The sequence below is a fragment of the Apis cerana genome, linkage group LG1, assembly GCF_029169275.1.
Source record: "Apis cerana isolate GH-2021 linkage group LG1, AcerK_1.0, whole genome shotgun sequence".
Taxonomy (NCBI): domain Eukaryota; kingdom Metazoa; phylum Arthropoda; class Insecta; order Hymenoptera; family Apidae; genus Apis; species Apis cerana.
This window is the reverse complement of record NC_083852.1, coordinates 23,292,802-23,317,594: the sequence shown is the minus strand read 5'-3', so window position 1 is coordinate 23,317,594 and position 24,793 is coordinate 23,292,802. Positions and strand designations below refer to the sequence as shown.

General features: G+C 44.2%; 1 protein-coding gene across 4 annotated transcripts; it reads right to left on the bottom strand.

The window, feature by feature from the left end:
• Positions 1-206: 206 nt before the first annotated feature.
• LOC108002181 (palmitoleoyl-protein carboxylesterase NOTUM) lies at positions 207-23,774 on the bottom strand. Of its 4 annotated transcripts, XM_017063706.3 has the most exons (9): positions 22,841-23,774; positions 22,386-22,637; positions 4,962-5,328; positions 4,448-4,508; positions 4,129-4,352; positions 3,843-4,052; positions 3,377-3,653; positions 2,740-3,047; positions 207-2,384 (listed from the first exon to the last, which is right to left on the bottom strand). In XM_017063706.3, the coding sequence occupies exons 2-9, from the start codon at positions 22,401-22,403 to the stop codon at positions 2,047-2,049; spliced, it is 1,803 nt and encodes a 600-aa protein (XP_016919195.1). In that variant the 5' UTR covers positions 22,404-22,637; positions 22,841-23,774; the 3' UTR covers positions 207-2,046. The 4 variants fall into 4 exon arrangements, with proteins under 4 accessions (XP_016919195.1, XP_028524656.1, XP_061942202.1 ...); XM_028668855.2 differs by having other exon boundaries at positions 22,386-23,774; XM_062086218.1 differs by lacking the exons at positions 22,386-22,637; positions 22,841-23,774 and adding an exon at positions 11,277-13,006.
• Positions 23,775-24,793: the final 1,019 nt, after the last annotated feature.

Sequence of the window (24,793 nt, the reverse complement as noted above, 5' to 3'; positions counted from 1 at the left end):
CGTCCCGTGTTTGATCCAAGCGATTCGCTTCCCAGAAACTGTTTATCATCCGCGACGCTTGTTTTTGGAATAATTGGACCCGGAAATTGGAAGATGGTGTTTGACGGAGATTAATTGTTTGTCAATCGTGCGTAGTTGGCTGGTGGAAATATTGGCGTTGAGGATCTCGTTAAAATCGTCTTTTCTTGATTAAAAGATAAAATCAGTTAGATATAGTATACTTTTTATTTCTTTTCCGAATAAATTCTGATCGACGTTATATTTGAACAAATCAATTTACTTATTCGTTTCAATCAATTCACAATTGTTCTGGATCACAATTTAAGAGAATCGAAAAGTAAATCGATGAAATGAAATAACGATCGGTTTAGTACAACAGATATACAATTTATTTACAAGATTTCACGCGGATATAAAGTAACAATGCTCTCTCTCTCTTGTTCCTCGTAAGGGGAGAGAGCGTCGAAGATGATCGTGATCGATCTCGATCGTTTTGCGTGAAAAATAAATTAAACGCCTGGGAGAAATTATTTTCTAATCGATCGTCGCGCGAACCACCTTCTCACCCGTCAAATAAATAATAATTAGTTCGATATAGTATATTACACAATGTTTGAATACAATTAGATACGATGAATTGGTTCACGCTCGCGCGCGCGACCTACTCTTTAATTACCCTTTGCCGCGTTAGACTCTTTTAATCGGCGTTTATAGTACACAGAAGGACGTTAATACGATTTGATTCGTTGAGGTAGATAATTTAATCAGTCTATGAAGCTGCTTTGTCGGTCGATTTGCTCGTTATTGGCATCAATTCGCAAAACTCGATTCCGGCGCGTTCCATCGAATCAGGCTGAATATTTTCACTTAATTTGTTTAATCCTGTTCAACTCTGACGGACAATGTGAACGTCTCGAGTTCCAACTTCTTCGCTGTGCTTGTTGCAACAACGGAACGTATACATAAAACGTGTGGATATTTGTTTAAATCGTTTCACAAATTTCGAAACATGAAAATGAATAATAATAACAAAATTCCCCTCCAAAGAAGAATCGGATCAAGAAACGTTCCAAGAATATTTGGTCAAAGTTGTACAAGAATCTTTTAAACCTAAGTTCTGTTTATTTTTTTTTCAATATCTTTGGGTTCGTTCGATTACTGAAACGAGATTTCGTTTTTCCAACATTTCTCCAACAATATAAGATATCCCAAAGATATCGAACGAGGTACACGAACAAGTATCGCTTGTGGATCCGTGAAACTACCAGTGGAGAAAAAAAAAAATTGTTCCGCGAATATGCTGTTGTCTCTCATTTGACCAGGTACAAATGTTGAAGAAGGAAAGATGTTTTGGTAAGTGGGAAGTGAAGCCTCATGGCTGATCAGAGTTGATCGTTCGACGAATGATCGTCGAGTAAATTAATTCGTAACAACATGATTATATGCCCGTTTACTCTGCCTTACGAACTATGAAATAAATAATTAAAATACTTGTCTATTCGCGAGGATGGTGTGAAATATATCGCTTCACACGCAAGAACGACGAGAATCGTTGCAAAAAAAAAAAAAGAAGAAATTCTCATTGGATTAAGTAACTTGGCCGAAGGCGAACTCGATCTAAAAAAACTTCGATCGACTCGATTCCAAGTGTGACCAAGTGTTTCCAAATATCGTATCGTATCGTAGAAATTCTAACAAATGAATGTATATGTACAATTCAATCGATCCCTTCCTCGAAATACTCCCAAGGATCCGAAAAATTGAAACAAAAGTCTCTGCAGTGCTACTGTTTTCAGAGACGCGTTTCAACATCTACCCGATTTTTCTTAATCTTCTTCTTTCGATCTCTTCCTCGTCGAAGAAGATTCGAAAGAAAATTCGGTTCACTCTCGTCTCAACGCGACGAAAGAAACAATCGATCGAGATATATCGAGTATACACAAGATATACAAAGATTTCAATAAAGTCTCTCTTCATCGAACTCTTCTGTTTCTTCGCTCCCTCGTCATCGTCGGATTGAATTATATATTGTTAACACGCGACGAGTTAATTCGCCCGTTGCGTAAGAAGATTCAACAGCTCGTCGTGATCCATGCTGTTCAACGTTTGTATGTCTATGCCGAGCGCGTTCGCAACGCTCTTCATGTCGAGACCGAAGCTCTTCAACAACTCGATGAAGTCCATTTCCTCACCGGTGAACGGGTTGTGCAGCTTCGGGCAGCTGTGATTACATTGCGGCCAAGTGCAGCGTTCGATTAACCGGAAGTGGCAGCCCTGAACACACTTCCGTTTGCCAGATGGTATCACAGACCGCTGCGGCCTCGTCCCGTTGAACATGCCTGTGTGGTTGCTGTCGTTGTTCTGCTTGTTACCCTTACGCCGACCTGCAATTCCATCCGAATTTCGCCTCGATCAGCTTTCCCAACGATTCGTCGTTCTTTCGTCGAAATTTTCCCACGAAAAAAAGATTGCAGGGTACGATCCAACCGAGATTAACTTATTGGGATATAGAATTTTTTCCTGCTTATCAGGATTAATAATCAGATTGGCATATGACATGTAATATAGAGAAAATTGTAATTATCAAGAAAATTGGAAAAATGGAACGAATAAATATTTAACGAATTTATGTTATTCGATGTAAAATATGCCTGATCTTATATGACAGACAATCGTCTCATGGTAAGCAATCATCATGGTTTTTTATTCGTTCCTTACATTTAATACGAACAAATTTACCCGTAGCTTTTCTTCGCTCGTGCTTCTCCTTCCTCGACCTCGCTTCCTTGTTCCTCTCTCTGCGTTTCCCTTTGTGCTTCCGCCTCTTCCTCTTCTTCCCCTCTTTGTCCTGCACCACGGCGTTCGACGACGTTTTCCCCATGACCGATTTTAACGGGCTCCTGACTTTCTGCAACTCCGCCACGGACTCGCCTTTCCCGCTTCTTCCTGCCTCGGATGAAGTTCCGTTTCCCTTCGTCAACCCGGAACGCACCAGCTTCCGCAACGACTTTGTGCACGGCTGGTTCGTCTCAATTGGCGAACGAGTGCTGAAATTAACAGGGGGGGGCGAAGTCAGTCCGCTGACAACTTGACAACAGTTTTCCAACAAACGGAACGGAGAAAACGAAACAAGAAGCACTTTGTGCATATCGCGTATCCTGAGTTTGGAAATTTCTCGTCTTCTTCTTTTGTACTAAAACAAGACTTTTCTTCGTGTCTCTGTGTACATCGTACATATTTGTTTTATTATACATTTTTGTTTTCTTAAGAGATTTTGTTTCTCGAAAATATTCATTTCTATTCTAAATTTGAAATTTAATGTTACTTAATAATGTTTTTTTTTTTTAATGTATTTTTAGAAATATTCGATACTTACACGTTTCGATGATTTCCAATTGGCATTTGCTCCCAGCAATGCAACGCCTGTGCCAGAGAGACCTCGTCTATCTTGACCAATTGCCAATCTCTTTTCGTCAAAACGCTGTGGCTGATGCAACTTGGCGCGAAGACCGCCGTAACGTTTTCGAACGTCTGTCTCAGGCTGTCGCCCATTTTGTGTATGTAATCCCATTGTTGCTTGGTCACCGGTGCACCCACGTTGTCCGCCGACATCTGAGCTTCGTCGAACAACCATTGGAAAACGAACAAGGGGGCTACGAATCGAACGTGTGAGTATAGATTCGAAAAGAATTCGAATCGAGAAATTTTAAAAAAGATTATTTAAACATAATAATTTTTCCGCCAATTCTATATGATGAAATTTTCAATTACAATTTGTTGAATCGTTGATGACACGAGATTACGGAATGATTAATTGGACAAAGTTAAACGTTTTGCTTTACCGGTCAACGTTGGATACAGCCTGTAGCCGAAGTAACATCTCCACGGTTCGTTACGGTGTTTGTTGACGCAATTGTGCGGCATTCGGGCCTTCCAAAGTTCCATTCCCTTGTGAACAACGTCAACCGGTGATAAACCATTCGGCGAATACGGAGCCCTGTCGAGAAACCATCCTGAGTCGGATACGCCTCTTATCGCGATGTGCTTCAAGCCTGCGTTTATGATGGAAATCAATACTTAAAATTTTGATCGAATGATAGAGTAACGAAAGAAAAATATTCGTCTTACCTAGATCGTGGTGAACCAAATTGTGCACGTGATCCAGATTCAACATGACACCGGTTCCACCCGCGCTGCTACCAGCAAGAAGGAGGGAGCTCGCGTTCTCGAGGCCGAGTGGAACGAGATCTCGTACCACCTGCAGTACAATCTCTGCCCCCATGAAGGAGAACATATCATTCAACGAAGCTCTGGTTCCGCTCCAACTGTCGCTCGTGCAATAAGGAACGAACCTGAGGGAACGAATTTTAGTTAGAAGTTTTCATTACAGAAAAATTGCAACTACTGTAGAATCGTCGAACGTCTTGCCAAGATGGACGATACCTACACGTGATTCGCATTCCACCAATATGGATTCTCCTCGGGGTTCGCCGACAATAGGCCGCCAACTGTAATCGTCAACGTTTCCAAGATTATTCATTCGATGAAAAAAATAGTGAGGGAAAAGATATCTTCTTCCAAGATTTTTTAACCAGATTACTTTTCCTCTTTTTGCTTTTTCTTTTTTTGAAAATAACAGTAGAACTAATTGGAAAAATCGAGATGCGGGATCTGTTTCCTATTCCACGTTTTTCCACGCTCGCTAAACCACAAGTTCTGGAATTCCAGATAAAGATCGTGAATGAGCGAAGATTCTTCCGCGTGATAATAAACCGAGATTGCTACCGTACTCTATTGTAAATCCATTTCAAACTGGATAAAAAATTCCATCACGAACCGCGAGAGTCGCGTCAAACGATCAACAAAACTCGGTAGATCGCGTAGATCTACGGCAAACGAGGACGAAGAAAAGAAAAATGTTGGCTCAACGCGCGCAATTTTGAAAGCGGAAGCTTGCTCACCGTCGCGTGTCTCAGGCCATTGTGTCGACGTCATCAGATGCCTCAACCTGAGCCACCTGTTCCTGCAACTCTTGTGATCATAGCAGTACCATCCACCTTCCAGGAAAATGATCCACCTTCTGGATCCGTGTGACTTCCGCAGGTAGAACCCCGCCTGGGATCCGTCGTTGCATGTGATCGATCTGTTGCTCAGGTAGACCCTCTTCAGGCCCCTCTGCTCCTCGAGGCCGTACTTCTCCAGAATCTTGATCAGCTTCTGAATCGTGTTGCTCTGGATCGAAGCCGTGCCGGAGGACACCGAGACGGTGTTCCTCGGCCTCTCCTCGGCGGCTATCGTCAACACGAGTGCCGTCAGGCATACAGAGATCTGCAAATCGACGTTGAAGGATCGGTTCTTTTTTTTTATCACGTGCTTTGCACTTTTTCCCTTCTTTTTTAACGGATTAGCTTTCGTCACGATTGCGCGCGACAGAATTTGTAATGAGTTGGATGAAATTTACGAACCGTTGTTATTTTGATATCGATCTCTATTCACAGTTGTAAACAATTCGGCGATAATAATAATAATTTTCTCGAACAGGTGTGATAGGTGAAAAATATTGGAAAAAATAGTGATTTGTATGGATGATCGCTGTGGATAATGGAAAGATTAATAGGGAGACGGGGATGATAAATAGAAGCTTTGTTTTGCAAATGGAGAATAGGGGAGAGGGAAGGAAAAAATATTGAAAAAGAGCGATTCGTATCTCGATGGTTGATCGAAGAATTAATGGTTTTTTTTTTGTTTTTTAGAAAAATATATCAACGAGATGAAAAGATTAGTCCAATAATGGTAAAAAGATTCGTTACAGGCAAGCAAATTGGAATCACGTGCTTCATAAAAGAATCCTTTTTAAGGTGGACAAATTTTATTCGCGACACGTTTACTCGTAAAACATCCCGATATCGGGCACGTGGTTGGAAATCGAATTAAACGAAGGACGAGAATCTCGTCCCACGGAACCGAGTTATAAACTGGAAACGCTAGCTGAGTACGTTAATCACCGTACAGTCTATGATAATGAGCTACCGGAGATACCGTGGCTGAGTGAGCAGAAACTGCGAGAGCTAAGGAGATAAGCTCTTCATTTCCCACCTAGTTTGAAAATGACCATTATTCAACCTGTTAGGCGAGTACGTCTTACGAGTAAACCGAGCTATCACTTCGAACTTATCGACAACGTAGAATATATTGAAAAATTCGTTGACTCGATGAATCAGTTTTAACTAGATCCTCGTTGCATAGTAATATATTAATATTCTTAAGATCGATTTTAAAATTTTCAATTTTACAGTACAAATTTCGGAGCGTAATTATTAATTGTTCGAGAAATTGAAATTACAATTTTTTTTTTATCTACAATATATGATAATTTCACGAGAAGATTCACCTAGATACCGTGTTTCAATTCACGGACGATTTAACATCGGCCATAATCTTGTGCCAAAATTTCGAATCACTGGAGTGTGAATGAACGATGTAGTTGGTATTTAACGCGGATGATGCGCGATTTGGCAGGTTTATATTTCTAATGATGCAATGCACACCACGATCCCCCCATTACAAGCTCGTATTCCATCATTAGAAACGCAAACCCGTGTGTCACCGAATCGCAAAATCACACGCGTCGCGATCCAACAATCCTATCTACCTCGAGTCCAACCGGCCGTTCGCAACCATCTCTCAAATTTCATCCACGTTCATACGCGAATTACAACCTCGTTACAACGACATTCCTGAAAGACCATGCGTAACAATTTCAAATCGGCCAATTTCCCCTCCCTCCCTTTCCCTCTTTCTCTCTCCCTGCCCACTGTTTCGCAGGCCTGTAATTTCTTCGTCGACAGGGATTTTCACCATCGAGGGCATAGAAAGCAATAACAACGTCGGAACCGAGCGGTAACAAACGAGCGCCAGGCCGCGAGAGAATAATTTAAAAGGAGGAAGCGTCGTTCATACGCGGCGCCACTCGCCCTTTCTCTTTCTGACCCTCTCGTCCCATATACAGGGTAACCCAGAACGTTGCATGCAGGGAACGGTTTTATGTATATGCAAAAAATGAGTCGAAAAAGAAGAGATGCGAATAATAATTGGTAAGAGATAATTCTACACGGTAAAAGAAAAAAATAAAAATAAAATATGAAATAAAATTCGTTCGTTTAAAACTTAATTATCGATCGAAATTAGAGAAGATTGAAGATTGAAAACTTGTCGATATATACATTTTCTATTTTTTTCATCAAAGAGTTAATAATTTTTGCAACATAATTATTCATTCAAAATTATTTTTACCTCTTCTCGTATGCAAGATTAATCATTGAATTGCTATTCAACTTTCACTTTAACAATTTGTCTAGTCAAGAACCAAATTCATTATTTTTTTTTCTTTTTTCAGTTACTTAAAATTACACTGTCCACTCATTGTTTCGGAACACCCTGTATAAGAGAACTCGTGGGTTTCGCCGTAACCTTTCTTCGATTTCTCTTTCTCTCTCTTTTCCTGTCTTTCTTCTATTTTATACGCACACTTATACACACAGGCACGCGTGTGTACAGTTGCTTTGTCCGCCTCTTTCTGTTAGTCCCAGGCCAGGTTCTATCGCGATGCCGGCTACTTAGGATCAAGTTCCAGGTTTCAGGACGGTAGCCGGCGGCGGAAACACCTCGGAAACAGAAGCTCGTTCTGGCGGGTAGAACGAGATGAAAGGAAGCCGCCCAGCTGTGGACGATGGAAAGGAGAAACGTTGTTGCGACGCAATTATGATCGGATATAATGGGCCGCGAACACCGGATCGCCTTTGGAGCACGTATCGAAACACGCCGCCGGCGAGAAAGAGCCCCTTTCCGAGCCCCAGGTACCACCGTAAAGTGGATGATTTCGACCAGGCTTTTGCTACTTGTCCAACGAAATTAACCTGTGCCCTCTGCGTCCTTTTCCCTTTCCCCCATCATCGAAACGAACGTCCAACGAATTTATCAAAGAAAAATGAACATTTTCTTTTTCTTTCTTTCCGTATCTCCGATACTCGTGGAATTAGTCTCGAATTAAACGTTGATTAAAATTCGTCGGATGAAATTCGATCGAGTAGAATATTGATTTAAGAGAGTTTATTTCCTTATAATATAATTACGTAAAAAATTCCTCACAACGGGCATTATTGTAATATATAATAACGTAAAAAGATAATTTTCGATCCTTCCTCCTCGTCGAATATACGAGGCCGCATTAATCCTTTCGTAAAATCTTTCTTAACTGTTAAATCCGATCCTTATTACTCGCCGACGACGTGGCGTCGTTAATTATCCTCAAGTGGCCTCGGCTGGCCGAGACGAAAAAAAGAAAAAGAAAAAAGAATATCAAAGTTCCGTTAACCACGGCTAATCCGTGGAGCGTCGTCGTAGAAACCCAACCTCCTCCGGTCGTAAATATCATTTACAACGGAACGGCGGCAAGGTAGGAAATCTCATCCTCGACCTAGGAGAACGTTTCACGGTACAACGACACTCGTTGAAATCAAGTAGGGAAAAACTGAAAACTCCCTTCCCCGTGTAGAATCGGCCCCTTTCCTTCTTCGAGAGAAGAAAACTAAACTGAATTCGATCTCTCCCCTTTCGATTTTACGAGCAGGCTCGAAGCGCCGCCGAAAAACCGCGACGAATCCCAACTTTCGAGCAGATCGTAAATAAAATTCACGACCCTGGTCCCTCCCACACTTTGCGTAACCGCTTTATTATGCCATAAATCAAGCTGTCCCTGCGCGTGAACACCCGTTACCGGAACGGCCACTGTCCCGCGTTCGTGGAAATGCTCGTGAAATGAAGGGAAGAAAGAAAAGAAAGAGAAGAAAAAAAAGAGAGGGAAAATCTCGCCCCGGATAGGGAACACCCTTTAACCTGGAAACGACGATAGCGACGATCCGAATACACGATCGTGTCGCTTCGATTCGACGATACTTTCCCCCGTACTATTGATTTCGCACGGTTATGGACGTTGCAAAAAGTGATGCAAGAGGCTGCATTGTTGCGTGCATTTCTCCCCTTTTATCGTATTATTTCCTCTTTTTTTTTTGTCGTTCCAATAATGAGAACGAGCTTAAGCTACGTATAATAACTATCGATTCGACAAGACTTACAGTCGCCCGGTAAGCTGAGATTAAGTCTGTAACGCGATCCGCGAGTAAGATATTCTCGTCACGAAGATACTCTTTTTGGAATATGGAGAAAAAAGAGCGGTTAAAAATAAATTATTAATTTGAAAACTTTGGCGATTCAATTATTAATCCGATTTTCGAAAGAAATAAATCATCGTCCCCCGATCAATTTTCACGAGGGATGGAATTTCGTACTCTCCGTAATCCACTTTCATCCCCTTTAAATTTATAATCCTTCTGGATCCGCGTATAATTCGGTTGCCTCTCAAAGAACTTGTCCCGGTGCTTATGAAAACCTTTCTCTCTCTCTCTTTTCCTCTCGTTCCTCTTCTATTCCTCTTTCGCCACTCACAGGTCCCACCCCGACTGCTCCTTTTCTCTCCTTCCGTATCCGGCGCATTAGAGGGTGTTCTGGGCGTGAAGGTGTCCGTCATAATTTGCCAGACGGCGCATAATCCCCGTGACAAAGGCCGACAAAGTGACGGCTGTTACTGGCCGCCACCCTTTATCCAACCTGCTAAGATTCCGGTAGCAGGTAAAGCGTTTAAAGATTCCGAGCCGGATAGATGAATCACGACGCGGCTCAACTGACTCCTGGCCCGAGGATCACACTCTGCCGCTGCCGCTTCTGTCTCCTCTTTTGCCTGTTTTCGTGCGAGCATGCACGTGTATCGATCCTTTCTTTTAACGGGTTATTACTGCTGCTTTGATCCCGATTTTTCGATGGAAGAATTTTTTTCTTTTTCCATGAGATAAATTTTAAGACAAATCGGTCTTTCAACACTATTCAAAGAGGAAACATTTTTCGATCGTATTAATTTTACATGATATAAAAAAATATATATATATATATGAAAGTGTAAGCGTAGTTAATCATTTTCTTTTTACCTTCGTTGAATGCAATAAAATTTGCAAAATTAATAATCAATATTCATCGTGAAAGGACACGTGTCACGTACGTATATAAAACGTATTAAAATTATTTATTTATCGTTGAACGAATGAAATAAATTAATATTTGGTTAATTTATTAAAAATAAAAAGTATACTGGGAGAGTTAATTCGTACAATTCGTACAAATGTATAAAATCAGATTTTTCGCTATGGATTAACGCTTTCACTATGGATTATAGATATTGTTCTTTGAATGGAAAGAATTTAATAATAGCTGTGTCAAAAGCGTGCTTCGACAATCGACAGCTGTCGATATATTTCGGAAATCCTTTTCGCTCATCCCCCGATTTCCTCGTATCGCTATCGAATTTCTCAACGCACAAGTCTCTCGATCCGCTTATCGTCTTCCATTGTGCCGTTTCTCTATCCTTTCTTTCAACCCCTTATCCATAAAGAATCTTTCATATCCTTCACCAATGTATATGCAAATAATTCATTCACAAAATTGAATTTTTGCGTATACTCCGAAGAAGACGCGCCGTAAAACCAAAGGAATTCTCTTGCAACGTATAAAGGCATCTCTCTTTTTTCTACTTTCGATTTTCTCCATATTGCGCGTTAAGAAACCGTGTAATCAAATACACAATACCGTGCCATTTGCGAGGAAATGAAGGCTTCGTCGATCCTAATTACCGTTAAGAAAATCATTCATTCGTTCAGGAAAATCTTTCCCCGTGATTTTTATCACTATTTCGCACTAACCACAATTAAATCTGCAACTTTCACTTCCCGAGAAGACACTTGAAATCGAGAAGCTATTCGACGGGACATTTCAACTTTCTCCCGGTGATCCAACTATCATCGAATTCGCACCACCTTCCACCATTACAAACTCCTCCCCCAAAATCAACCCTCTTCGAATCGAATCCCTCCTTCTTCTCAAACAATTCTCAAAATCCACACCACGCTCTCTCAACTCTCCCTTTATTTCCGCCACGTCCGCGTCTTCTCTAATCTCGCTTCCTTTTCTTTTCCTTTTTTTTCCAACAGGTCGTCGATTCGTTTCGCGGATCCTCGAGTGGCCGGTGGTGCGTGGCATTCCATCGAATGCACGGAGCCACGGATGCGCTCCTCTCTCTCTCTCTCTCTCTTTCATTCTCTCTCTCTGTACTCGCTCAGTGGACGCGAAAACAAGTTAAAAATAGCCGTGGAGCGGATCGCGGTCGGCACCTTTGAGGCCGCGGCTCGGAACCCGCAACAGTCGTTGATCGTTCGCATCGTGTTTCGTCGTCCGGATGTTGATGATGATGGTGAGAGACCGTCTCGTTACCATTACGAGGGCCGCTCACGCAGCCGGCTAACACGCACCGCAAACCTCGCATTACCATAACCGCGTGCACACAGAACCGTGGCCGCTTCTTCGGGGCTTCCACCGAACGAGGAACGAGGAAAAGAAGGGAGCGGCGAAGAGAGGGAGAGAGGGGAGAAGCTCTTGGTGGCGTGCTTTCGAGCTTAACCGCGGGTTTAACGATCTTACCAAGAGCGCGCTCTTGGCGAACGCTTTTACCGCCTGGGGACCTGTTACCTTGCCCCGCTAAGATTGACTGCAATTGTCAGCCGCCTTTAGCATCTCTTACCCTCCCCCTCCTCTCGCTGTAAGCGCTACTTCGCCCCGCAACGTCCCTAAGGAGGGTGGTTTAACGTCGTTTGCTCCCGTTTCTATTAACCCGTCTCGCGACACGCCTAACCGGTCGAAATGTTTCGGATGGAAATTCCCTTTTGCCAATAATTTTTGAATTTTTTCTTTTTTTGTTTCAATCAAGATTGAAAAGGATGCGTTTCTCATTCTCGTAGCAGATTTTTTTTTATTTTGGAAACGAATTTTACGGATCATAGTGTTATCTATCTGTGTAGAGGGAAGCTATTTGCCCGAATGAATTAACGATGAAAAGAATTATTATATGTAACGCGTTGCATTTCCTGTGTTGATTCACGGTGGAAGATAAGCCGTATCAGCGGAATGATTTATACCGAGCTTACCTGCACGGTCTATTAACGAATGGATATATACGATAATAGCAGCAGATCGAAAATTTGCAATCTGAACCGAGAGGTTTAATTCACGATGTTTCGAGATCCATTCGTTCCGCAACGGACGAACAACGGATCAAAATCGCCCTTTCTATGTAATCTAATCTTCCTTTGTAAAATGAAATTTTACAGAGTCGAGCTCTCTCTAAAAACTTTACACGAGCAGACCAATTCCCCTGATCCCTATCCTTTAAATAAACTTTAAATAAATTTTCCAATCTTTATAGATCGTGGAAATCGGTAAATCATCCGCGCGACGGAATCGTTCCTTTCCATAGGACAATAGAGGAGAAAGCTAGGAGAGAGGCTAAGATGGGCGAGTTTAGGACGAGGAGTCGGTGTCCAAGCTCGTTCGACATCCTATCCCCGTGGACGGCTCAATCGATGGAGAGCGGCACGTCCGCCGATCGGCGCATCCTCCTGGCGGAAGAGGGCGGCACGCCGCTAAAGAGACCGACAACGGTCGCTCGAGAGGAGAAGAAAGAAGGAGAGGAAGGAACGTGCGCGCGGAACATCTCAAACGCGCCGTCATCCGTGGCAAAGATACGTTTCCAAGCGTCGATCGCGCGCGCGCGCGCACTCCTCGATGAGAGATGTCGATGGCCTCGTTAAGCCGAGGTTACGAGGGAGACGGGAGAAGCACGGAAACCGAACGAAACGATCATTTCCTCGCGAAACGACCACGAGCACCGGTGCCCCGCATCCAGATCTCGCGACGAGATAACCGGCAGGTGCTTTCTTCGCTTCACTACCGATCCTCGTATCGGTTACGTTCAATCGCGAAAAATTTCTGGATAGATTCCGTAACGTGCGAATAATTTTTGGAACGTGTCTTATCACCGAACGAGCCGTGAAATTGGAACACGCTCGTAGACGAGAGAAATTGAATGTAAAATTACCGATATTTAAATATCGACGAAATTTCCAAACGTTCAAAGCGGGACGCTAAAAGTTAAAAAATCGGTGGAGAACGAGGATGTAAACATACTACCCCCGCAACACACGCGCATCCGGAACAAGCGAAGATAAGCGTAAAAAGCGAAGACCGTTCCATCTCCCTCTCTCTCTCTCTGTTTCTGGTAAGAAGGGGGTAGGTGAGGCACGGCGTAATATCCCCTGTAATTTATTGCGAAGGACTCGAGGAGGAGCGAGAAGGAGGCGAGGTACGGCAGTAGGCGTCTCGTACGAGCGCAACACGTAGAGAAAGTGGAAGAGTATAAAGGCGGATAGGCCTGAGAGAGAAAGAGAGAGGACAGGCGGTGGGGATTGGAGGAAGGGAGGAAGAGGAAGATGCGAGGAGGGAGGAAGGAAGAGGGAGCAGGTGGCAAGATAGGGTATACGCCAGTGGATTAAGGCGCGGAGCGGCGAGTCAAAGAGATTTTCTCCCCATCCCGTCTCGGCGGGGGCCCCTCGGCCTAACAAGGGCTGAAATATGACTGCCTTTGCCCTACCTCGCCTCGCCGTGCGCCTTTCGAACCAACCATGGAAAACCGAATGAGATATCCGTTCCCCGACTAATTTATCGGCCGCTCTTTCCCTTTCGCTCCCGGCCAGGGATCAACGCACTTCCCTTGAACTTTCGTCGTGATTCGTGAAACCCTTCTCGTTTTATCGTGATTTACCTCTGTGTTTCTCGAAAACGTCACTGACTGTCCTCTCCCTTCCGATAATACGCGGCAACGATCGGCAAGATGACGCGAAGAGAGGCGAAGGGGAACGTAATTAAGGGGGGCCAGGTGAGGGGAGGTGGGGTTGAACGAGCGCGTCTTGCAGGTAAATCGAACGTGAGTGATTTCGGAGAGATTTCCGTTCGAAATGGAGAAATATTCGAAGAACGCGAAGAGAGGAAAGAAATCGCGCGAAATTACAAGGGATGGGACGATCGTTGATATTTCTTTTTCTCTATGGGTTGCAACAATGATGATTACGTTCCACGCAATGATCAACCCGGTAATTGCTTCGAAACCGCAATTTGCGCGAGAAGCTGGTGAAAAGGTGTGTAGCGTCGAAACCGCAAACGCAGTCCCGATTTCCGGCCGTAGGAAATTGCCGAAATCTCGACGACATCCGAGGAAAAGGAGATATAAAGTAAATACGGAAGGGGAAAAAATATCGATGAAAACGTTCCGTCTTCCCTCTCCCTCTTTCTCTTCCCTCTCTTAAATTAAAATCATCTTACGAAACGTTTCTCTCCCGATCATTTCTCCGACTTCACGGTTCATTACGTCACGTAATCACGGGGACATTTATATTCTAGCAAGATTTCTCCTTTATGTCGTGCCATCGACCTGGATGCGCTAATTGGCTTAGTCTCCGACTACTCGATCGATCGTCCTCCCTTTTGAATCTTGTTGAATCTTTGAAAGAAGCTTCGATGATCGAAGCTTCCCAACGATTGTCCCAACGATTGGTGTAACGATCGATAATTCTTTTCGTCCCCTGTAAATATTTTTCACACACTCGGTCCGTGATCCGTAAGCCAACGTAAAACCAAGTTCCAACGCTGGTGTTGGAAACCGGGACATCCCAGATTCGCCACGATCGTTCCCAACATAAATCTATCGGCTAATAGCGTGGAAAGTAATTGCGACGAGAGTGTGGCGATCGCACGGTGGTCGTGGCGTTTGGTCACGGTGGTAGAAACGACGGTGGGATTGGTGGCAATGGCTCGGTCCGTGCTAGCGGTGGCTAGTGGCCGTGATGGCAATGGTAGCGGTGGTCCATCGGAGTAAATATATTGGATGGTGGTAGGATTGGTGGCGGTGTCTTCCGCTCTCTACTTGAGCCGCGTGCCCGCTCGCTCGTTCACGCCCGAGGTGCGCCTTTGATGTGCCGCCTACACCGCGTTCTTGCTAACTCTCGCGCCGCCGACCGCGCCGGATTCTGTTTTTCTTCCCTGGCAAAAATCTTCTTCCTTCTTCTCCTTCTTCCATTCTCCCCTTCGTCCTCTCCTTCCCTTTATCGCCATTGCGCCAACCTCTCCTCTCTTCTTCCGCTCCTCTCTCTTTTTCTCTCTCTTCCTCCTCGTTCTTGCTTTTTCTGCCGTTATATCGCCGAGTGGCTTGCGCTCGTGGCTGGTAATAAACGAGAGTCGGAAAAATCGGCGAACAGAAGGGGGAAGCGTCGAAAGACGATGGCCTTGATTCGGAGATGAAACGAGACGATGCGAAACGGAGGATCGATTATCGCCGGTCGTTTGAGGAATCGACCGCAGCAGAAATGTCGTTTTTTGCGCACATGAATCTTTCTTTCGTAAAGCAACGCGCGCCTAGCTTCCTTTCGCGATCGTATTACCGGCCAAGGAACTGAATATTTTCCCTCGAAACATTCGATTCCAGTGTTTTTTCATTTTATCCCCCAGAGATTAAGAAAGTTTTCTTAATCGATAAACGACGAACGATAAATAATCTTTATGACGAAGATTCGTCAAATGTGAAAAAATGTTTGCCGTTTAAATCAGTAGATAAACGTTCTACAAATATTAAAATTCGAATCGAAAGAAATCACGATAACAAAGAGGAGAGAATTTGGACGGCGAGTTAGACGAAATCGAACCCAACGTGTATAGTAGCGGTTGCGTTAGCCCAATCATTTTACGGAGGCTTATTTCGATCGTCTCTATCTCGTCTGCTCGTCCACTCTCCTCCTTCCTCACCGACATTCTTCACGCGTGCTCGGGTCCGCGGATCCTTACGCTTTCCGGAAGCCCCCACGAAGTTCGGCGCACTTCAAAGCTTCTCCCGGCGTTGATCAACGCGCCGCCGTACAAATCGATAATGCGATTCATAGTTGTTCCGTGACGAGGTTTCGCCTTAGCCTTTTGTATGCGTGATCGGTGAGAGCCTATGGAGGATCTAATGGTACCTGCTATTCCGAGTTTACCGTTTTCCAAAAAGTGAGATTCCTCGCCTCGATAGATCGCTCCTATCTTATTCATCCGTTCGAGAAAATATCGTAGCTGCTGTTCGATCGGATTTAATTTTTTTTTTCTTTTCCAATAGAAAACGGAAAATTTTTTGAAACTCGTTCGTGTTTTAACTTCGATGCGTGTTTTTCCCTATCTCGTTAATTACCATACAAATATTTTTCAACTTCTTCGTTCCCTCTTATCAGAAAAGTGACAAACAATTTGTCGAAGTTGGGAGCAAAGTTTCGACTCGCTCGTTCGTGGTGGAAAGTAGAAGTGATTCTTCAGAGTTGCTTCGAGTCAAAGGGCTTTTGAGGAAGCGCCTCGACAAATTTGCAAACGGTTAGCGAGGGCACGCGTATTTATTCAGCCGCTCGTCTCTCTTTACTTCCTCGAACACCCCTGGCGTCACTACCGTCTTCTCCGTCCAGTCCCTTCCTTTGATTCTTTCCACCGGTTTCTACCTCTCCTTTCTTTATCGACCACTCTTCTTGTCACGCTACCATTCCTCTCTTGGGAGTTTTCGATTCGGTTCTCTACAATTCTTTTCCACCGTTCGTCAAACGAGGTACAACTCGCATCTCATAAATATTTTTGTCGTATTTAATCCATTCTCCTTCTTAGAATTTATTTGTTTAATTTCTTTTTTTTTATTTAATATCAATTCTATCCCTCCTCCTCCTTTCTGTCAAACCTTCAACCTGTTTGAACCGCCTTCTTCTGACCCTTATCAAATCCACGAATCCTCGATCCGATCCTCTCCCTTTTCCGTATCTTCTCCAATCGTATCTTCTGTCAAACTTTCGATTCCCTTTTACCCTCGTCGAATTCACCGATTCCCACTCTCGCTCTCATCCACTCTTGCCTCGTCACTTTCACTTTCTCTACCTATCCTTATCCTAATTTCCTTCGCTTCCTCCCCGAAATTTCTTCTGTTTTCAATTTCTATAATATATTTTATCTCGATGTTTTTAAACAAAAACAGATAAACATACGTACATATATTTTATATTAATCCCCAAGTGGAGAGAGAGAAATGTCATTATATTCGGGATGACCTGATATCTAAAATTTATTTTCCTCCCCCTTCAAATCTCTCGCATTATCCTCCAAAGAATTCATCGCGTTTCACCCTCGATCGTTCCACCCCCATCTTTCACCGAGTCGGTTCACCGAGTACCAAGCGCGACAGAGAGAGAGAGAGAGGGAGGGGGAAGGGGAGGTAGAAAGAGAGAAAAAAAATCGTTTGATCTCACCGCCAAGGCAGATCGGCAAAAGGCCTTTTTCTGCGGGCCCCGAGAGAGCTTGAAGCCGACCTCAAAGACTTGACTGATGACTTGCGGCCACGACGACTCCGCGCACACGGGCCCCGCGAACCAGGGACAAGCGGGGACACTTGGAGAGGGAGAAGGAAAGAGGGAGACACGTCGAGGAAGATGGACGGACGGCGCAAACAAGTGGAAGAGGACGGTCCACGTACGACCGATGGTCCGCTGTTCTAGCGGCCGATCCCGATTTCCTGCGAACGACGCGTGCCTACTCGCGTGTCCAACCAGCATTTCGGATTCCTCCCCCTTCCCCCTTCAACACTTTCGGGCCTCGATCTCCCATTTCGAGATCGCGAGCCCTCCTTCCTTCTTTCCTACTTTCCATAAATCTAGATCGTTCTCTTCGCCACTCGATAAATTTGGCAACCAATGTAATATTATTATTACTCGTGTGAGCTACGCGAAATTACGCATACACATCCTTTGTAGAAATGATAATTCTCCATAAAAGAAAAAGCGATAAATTCTTTATTTCATCTACATTATTGGTTTGAAAAAGAAACCAAAGCCAAGCACACGATCGAGCATACGTTCCTACCAGGAAACGAATCCCGAGGCATTGTCCTAGCTAACCATCCTAGCGCTTACATAACCATACCCGAGAACCATTAATTACACTTCGCACGGAGCTGCGTTCGCCACGCAACGGCGATCCGTTCAGCACCGTATCCCCCCGCCGGCGGAACATAAATCGTTCATCGGTCCGGAAAAATCCGATCGTGTTACACTTTTCATCCCATAATGAGGAGGAGGAGGGGGAGATAAAGTCCAGCCTGCCTCGACGCGCGTCATCCCTGGATGCGAAAAGGGGAGGGAAAGGGAGGGAGAGACGAAAAAGCGTACGTTGATAATCGATAGGGTAGCGGTTAACGTGGAAGGGTCCGTGCGCGTGACCCACGAGTTCGTAGCACGAGCGTGCGAGCGAGAAGGAGGAGGCGATACGGGGAGGAGAAGGAGGAGAAAGGCGGAAAGAGAGAAAGAGAAAGGGAGCATCGGGGGCTAGTCAGGTCAGCGTCGCCGACGGCTGGGGTATACGAGGAAGAGGAGCGTTGTTCTTGGGCCCGCCATTCGGAGGGGATGGCTCGGAGGAGAGGAAGAGCTGTCGGCTCCTTTGAAGTCGGTCGGTACCGTGTGTAATTAGGCCGCCGCTCCCCACCCCGCCCTCAGCCTCTGATCTCGCCGCGCTGTGTCGCTAATTGCTCACCGCCCCACGGCAGAAGCGTCGTCGTCGTCGTCGTCATCCTCGTCGTCGTCGTCCTCGTCGTCCTCGTCATCGTCATCGTCGTCGATATTGTTGTTGTTGCTAGCTACGTCGATTCGAGAGCTCTTTCGAAGGAACGAACTAGACAAGAACTAGGATTTTAAGCCGGACATCGACGTGGATTGACCGCTAATATCCTGGCCAGGAGGCGTGCACTGGGTAGTCGATGCGGATGGACTTCGGTAGCCGGGTTAAACGACGCGATCCAAGCGGTTTTCCGTAGCCGCAGGAACGCCAGGTTGGTCGCGTTCTGACCGTGTATGCGGGATCGTGGCGCTAGTAGTCTCGCGTTAACCTATACGCAACTACGTAATTAATCTCCTCGAGGATTCGCGTCGATTGGAATGGAAGAAAAAGGATTTAGCGTTTTTTTTTTTTATATATATTTCGCCAAAATATAATATTTATATCTCGTCGTAATAAAAATAGCTAGTAGTTTTTGAATTGAAACCGTTTCTGGAAAAATTTTTCTCCAGACTTGGGAATCGGTTTAACCCTTTGAGAATTTCTTCTCTACTCGTATTCCTTTCTTTCCTCTCGGTACTTTTACGCCTTTTTCCTTTTAACTTTTTCCGCAGGATTAAACGGTGAAAAGATTTCTCATCTGGCGACAACCTGCACCGGCCTACCCGTCCGGTGTACAGTTAGAAGTCTTTACGAGCCTCTCTAACGCCACTCCTCTCATTTTTGACGTTCACATTCCGACTACACAACAATCTCCCCGGCTAGGAAAAACGCGCGACCGCTAATTCCCCGTCTTGCAACCAGACAATGACTCGGTATTTAGGACATTGGATAGAAAGACACGCGGAACGAGTGAGAGTTTATTGCGAAAACCGGAGGCTCTTTAACCCGAGAGGTTATTCCGAACAATCGAACGAAACGAAGGAAGGGAGGGGGAATATATAACCAGTTTCAAAGGCGACGGATAAATTTATAAAGGGGTAATAAACTTCTCCCGTTGAATGTAATCGAATGAATTAATCGATGATTTACGACCGTAATTTGGTCAATAGATATTTTTTAATTTAAAATGATAATAATCAAGAGTAGATCTATATTCGTGTTCGTAATTATGTAACGAGTTAAAATTACGTTTTTATTCGTCCTCTCTCCTGACTCTTTATAATACCTTTTAAAATTCATTCCACCTGTTTTATTAAAAATTTTTAAAAACTTCTTTCGAAAAGCGAAAATTTTCCTTTGATAATTGTCTCGTTTTTTTTTTCATAATTTTCAGATCATTAAACGATTAAAAGGAACGAGCAAACACGTTTATTTCCCAATTATCCCGCAAACTTTCTTATAAAATCAATTATACACTCATCCCAATTATCCGCCGGTCTAAACCGCAAAAACAAAGAAGCATCCATTCCACTGGTAGCCCGAACACGGTCACGAATACAGATTCAACCGCAAATCCGACCGAAAATCCACGTTTGGGGAATCGAAACAAAACGGGGGCAAATGCAGCGAATAGATAAGAGATGGGAGGGGAGTTTAACGAGCGAAGGGGAAGAGAAACGAAGAAAGGGAGGATCGACTGCAAACGCTATGCACGTGATCACAGAAATGAAATCCCGACATAAACAGGCTTAAATTGTAATCTCTGTCTTTTGCCTCCCTCTCTCTCTTTCTCTCTCTATAGGAGTACTTGTTGCTCGTCTACCCTTTGATGTCGGTCATGCACTGCTCGAAATCAATTTGGACTCATTAACGGGCTTGGAACACGGTTGCCAAAGGATATCCGAGCAAACATCGCGTGCCATTAACCTTGCCTCTTTTAGCAGGTGGCGGGCGGAGAACGGGCTACCTTCTTCCTCCTTTTCGTACATTCCTTTTGTTCCTCGAGACCGTTTTTCGATCCTCTATTTCGGGAGACACGCGTTACGCTTGAAATTTGGGATCTTCGGATTTTTGTGATTCGAGCTGATTTGAAGAGGATATTGATATTTTGGAGGAAGATTTTTAATTATTTCGATTCGAAAAATACGTATGCTGAGAATTGGGATCTTTGAACGACACGAAAAGGGTATTAATATTTCGGTATTAAATTTTTGAAATTGAATAATTTTTAAACGGATTATTAATTTACACAAGGCCTGAGTTTCTCGACGATCGTATTTTAAAGGCGAGCCGTAGGAGGTCAGAGATCTGAGGATTGGACATCAAAGAAATTGGAAAGAAATTTCTTAGCTGGACGGGACGCGTGTTCTCTCGTTCGAACGAACCGTAGACAGATTTTTCTCTTCATTGGAAGCGTCCAAAGCGTGAGACTGAGCAGATGATTCTTCTTCGCATCAAGTAACTCGTTATATTTCGATGCTGCGATCATTCGCGAAAGTTTGCCAATTCAATCATCACTATACCGTTTAAAAAGTATTTTAAGGATAAACAAATCCAATCCCCTAAAAAATCTTCAGAATACAAACCAATCTCCATTCTCCAACATTCGCTCATCCATCTTCTCCGTTTTTCTCTTAAAAGAAATTTCACCAAAAAAAAAAAGAAAGGATTGTTCACAAAAATCTTAGGCAAAATAACCAGGATATAAATCACGATGAGATGTCCTCACTTTTGAAACGAAACGTTGCCGATTCCGGATGACTCGAGGAATTCGGACGCAATTAATCGAGGGATAGAAATGGCGGGAGGAGGATTTTGGCGCCACATACCCGATCGCGCAACCAACGACACCATCCAGTGTCCCGTGGGCTTGGGCAAAGAACGGCCATAAATTTTGGCGAGTCGTTCGTTCTCGCGGTTTGTCGCATGCGTCTAGATTCGCGGCCGTGATTTATTACGAGGATCGCGTGCGGTCCCCCATGCGCGGCTTCTAAACGCATGTGCCATTCCCCTCCCCTTTGAAACTTTGATTCGATCGTATCGACGATCTCTCAACTCTTTTAATCCGATCGAACGAATTTCATCGTGTTTCTCATCCGATGCTATATTTCACTTCTTCTCTCCCCTCCTTCTTGTCTTTTGTTTCTTTGAAGAGATACTTTTCATTGGATTTTTTCCTAGAGAAGAAATTTCTCCGTAAAGTGAGTCTCTCATTCTCGCACCGTAACTCGGTTAAAGTAACGTTTGAAGTTTTATATATCGTGGAATTGGACTGGATGGAGCGATATCGAATAACAGCAAGTTCAAACAGACTGTTCTTTTCGAGGAAAATCGAAAGAGAGAGTAGCGAAGATGGGGAGGCAGGGGGGACAAAGGCGAAGAAATATTTGAAAGAAGGAAGAAAGAGGTTGGCAAAGAATCGGCGAACGACCGTTGAATGGCCGCGGTCGAAATTTTTCGTGATGAGTAAAGTTCAAAGGCTTCGGTTAAATCGTACTTAAAAGTTAAAACCCGAAAGCGTAAGCAAAGGATTTGAACGGAGGGCGGTGTGGGGGTGAGGAATGGAGGGAGAAGCATAACAGGAGGCTCGAAATGATCAAAGAGCGTTAAAAGAGGATCGGGTTGTCTCGCCGCTACCCGTTTTACACTTAAGTATATACACGCGCCGTCCTTTCATCGAGACAAATATCCTTCAAAATCGATGTCTTTCGAAAAAAATTTTTTTTTTCCTTATTTACAATTCCGAATTTTCGTATCTTCCTATTATTATTTTTCCGCGAGACGAGCAGAAAATTAATTTTTTAAATTAATCCACTCTTTTATAAAAATATTTATAAACAATTGCCACGATATCGTTAGGAAAAAACCAAAAAAAAAAAAGGAAAAGAAAAATACTTCAAACTCACCTGCAGCTCCATTCTCATCTTCGCTTCACCGTCCCGTACCGGGTTCCAGATCCGACAATCCCCACCACTCGGAAAAAGAAAGTTTCCCAAAGCAAACCTACTTTCCTCTTCCCGATCACCCTTCGATCATCTTCTCACGTTCTCCACCACCCTCCTTCACAGATCAACATCACAGATCCGTCTTGCTCTCGTCAACAACACGAGGGAACGTCACCAAGATCGATGATCGATCTTCCTTCAAGCATTCGAGGCCTATCAATGGATATACATATATATATATATATATAATTCCAGTCCCAACTGGATATAATCCGACGCGATACAGATAATTTAACGCGGAGCAAGGGAGCGAGTTTTTCGAATGAAAGGTGGAGAGAAACGGAGCGAAGGCGGGGGTGGAAGCGGAGACCACGTGGTGGGTCGAGGTCTCGAGCCGGTGTGCTCGATACACGTACCCGTTGACGGTCCGCGGCGCACTGCCGCCACTTTCCGCTTTGCACGCTTCCTCTTCTCTTCTCCTTCTTCGTTCCTTCCTGCGGATCCAAGCCCTTCTTCCGAGTCACGAGGAGAGCCGGTGCGCGCACGTGCCGGCGAGGAGGAACACCTCCTCTTCTTCGCGCTTCACCCTTTCTCTCCTTCGCCTCCTTGCCTCTCTTCTTGTCCGTCGGCCCGCTTTGTTGGGGCCCTCTTCTTGCTCCTTTCCCGCTTGTTTGTTGTGGGTGTTTTCTTTGACGGCTGCCTCCGCGCCGCTCTTTTTCAGACCCGGAAGATTCGACCGGCCCCGGCCAAGATTAATTGACGCCGAGTTTTAGGGGAGGCGGAGGAAATTCTCTAACCCCCTCTTACTCTCTATCGATTTGCCTCTCTTCTCTCTTTCCCCTCTTTTTAATTCCCCACGATTCCTTCTACCTTCTCTTTTGTTACTCCGCTTTCACGATTTTCAACCAACGGTTCGATCGATCGATAGTGATATCGAGATATACACCAAGGATGATCGCAACGAAATTCCAAGTCGACGATATTTGGCACGATTTTTGGCGTGGATGGTTCTGGCGTTTAAGATGAGACGCGCGTAGAATGGATGCTTTTCGACGCGTCTCCGATCTTTCTCCAAAGAGTCGCCAATTCTATAATTTTGTTTAACCGTGTTTAAACTTCTTCTCGAGATGAAAATCTCGTGTGCTTCTCGTTGGTTCGCGGATGACACGCGAATGGAAGGCGATCCTCTTTTCTCAGGTACACCGAAAGTTGGAGGCCCTCGTTGCAAGTTGGAAATGGTCTCACGTGATTCTCAGGTACTACAAGAATACAGCTACTCCGAGTGGCTGGAGGTTCCTTGCGCCATCGGAGCTTGGCACTGACTGACAATCGGGCCAGGTTAAACCGCGCGAAGTAACCAGACAACAGTGTCGGTGTGGAAGGGCAAGGGGAGGCATCGAGTCAGAGAGAATCGGGCAGAGAGGGATAAAGGGCGGGGGAGACCGTGCCACGTGGAGGGTTGTTTTCATTTCGAAATTTTCTTATTGTTTTTTCTTTTCTTTCTTTTCTTTTTTCCCCCTTTTTTCGCATGGACGAGGACAAAGTTTGGAAACTTCGACGAGAGATTGATATTTCTTTTTTCTCTTTTTTGAGAAACGAAAATTATTCCGCGTATACGATTGCACTTGAATTTCTTAACGTCGATTCTAACAAAGAGAAGGGAAAGCGATGATAAGATATAAACGCGACAGAGTATAAAATATATTTAAATTGATTCATTTGCCTCGAACTGTCCTCCTTTCCTTCGTTATATAAACTCACTCACTTGTAAGTTTTCCTACCCTAATGAATACACCCTTGTATCCAATATTTTTTTCACATTTTCGCGGAATCGCTAATAAAATTTACCCGCGTTATAAAAAGTATCCCTCCAATACTATCTACAATACCACCTTTACAGTTTCCTAAAAAGTGTTAGTCAAAATTTTTACCTGCGTCCTTTTTCTCGATTTTCCGCCGGATCCAAATCAAAAGATTCTTCCAGAGAAAGATCCCAGAGTGTGATCATCTTTTATTCTCTCTCTCTCTCTCTCTCTCTCCTAAAAATCTGTTTTCACCAATCGTGTTCACTCCAAAGAGTTGCCAATTCTATAATTTTATTTAACACTGCGTTCAACGACAATAAGACAATAAAACAATCGATCCCTGGTTAAACGACGTGATACATCTCGTTGTCTCCGCGCAAATTCTTCACGATCTAGCGTTCTAAGCGCGTCTCGGCGCGATCGATACGCGTCGTTAGCTCTTCTTATCGAACGATGAGGGTTCGGTTCGGCGGCAGAAGGCGGGTAGAAAAAGCCTATTGCTCGAAAAACGGGTTTGCGGTGCCGCGGGTGGTGGCGGGTGCTCTGTAGTTTATCGTTGAAATC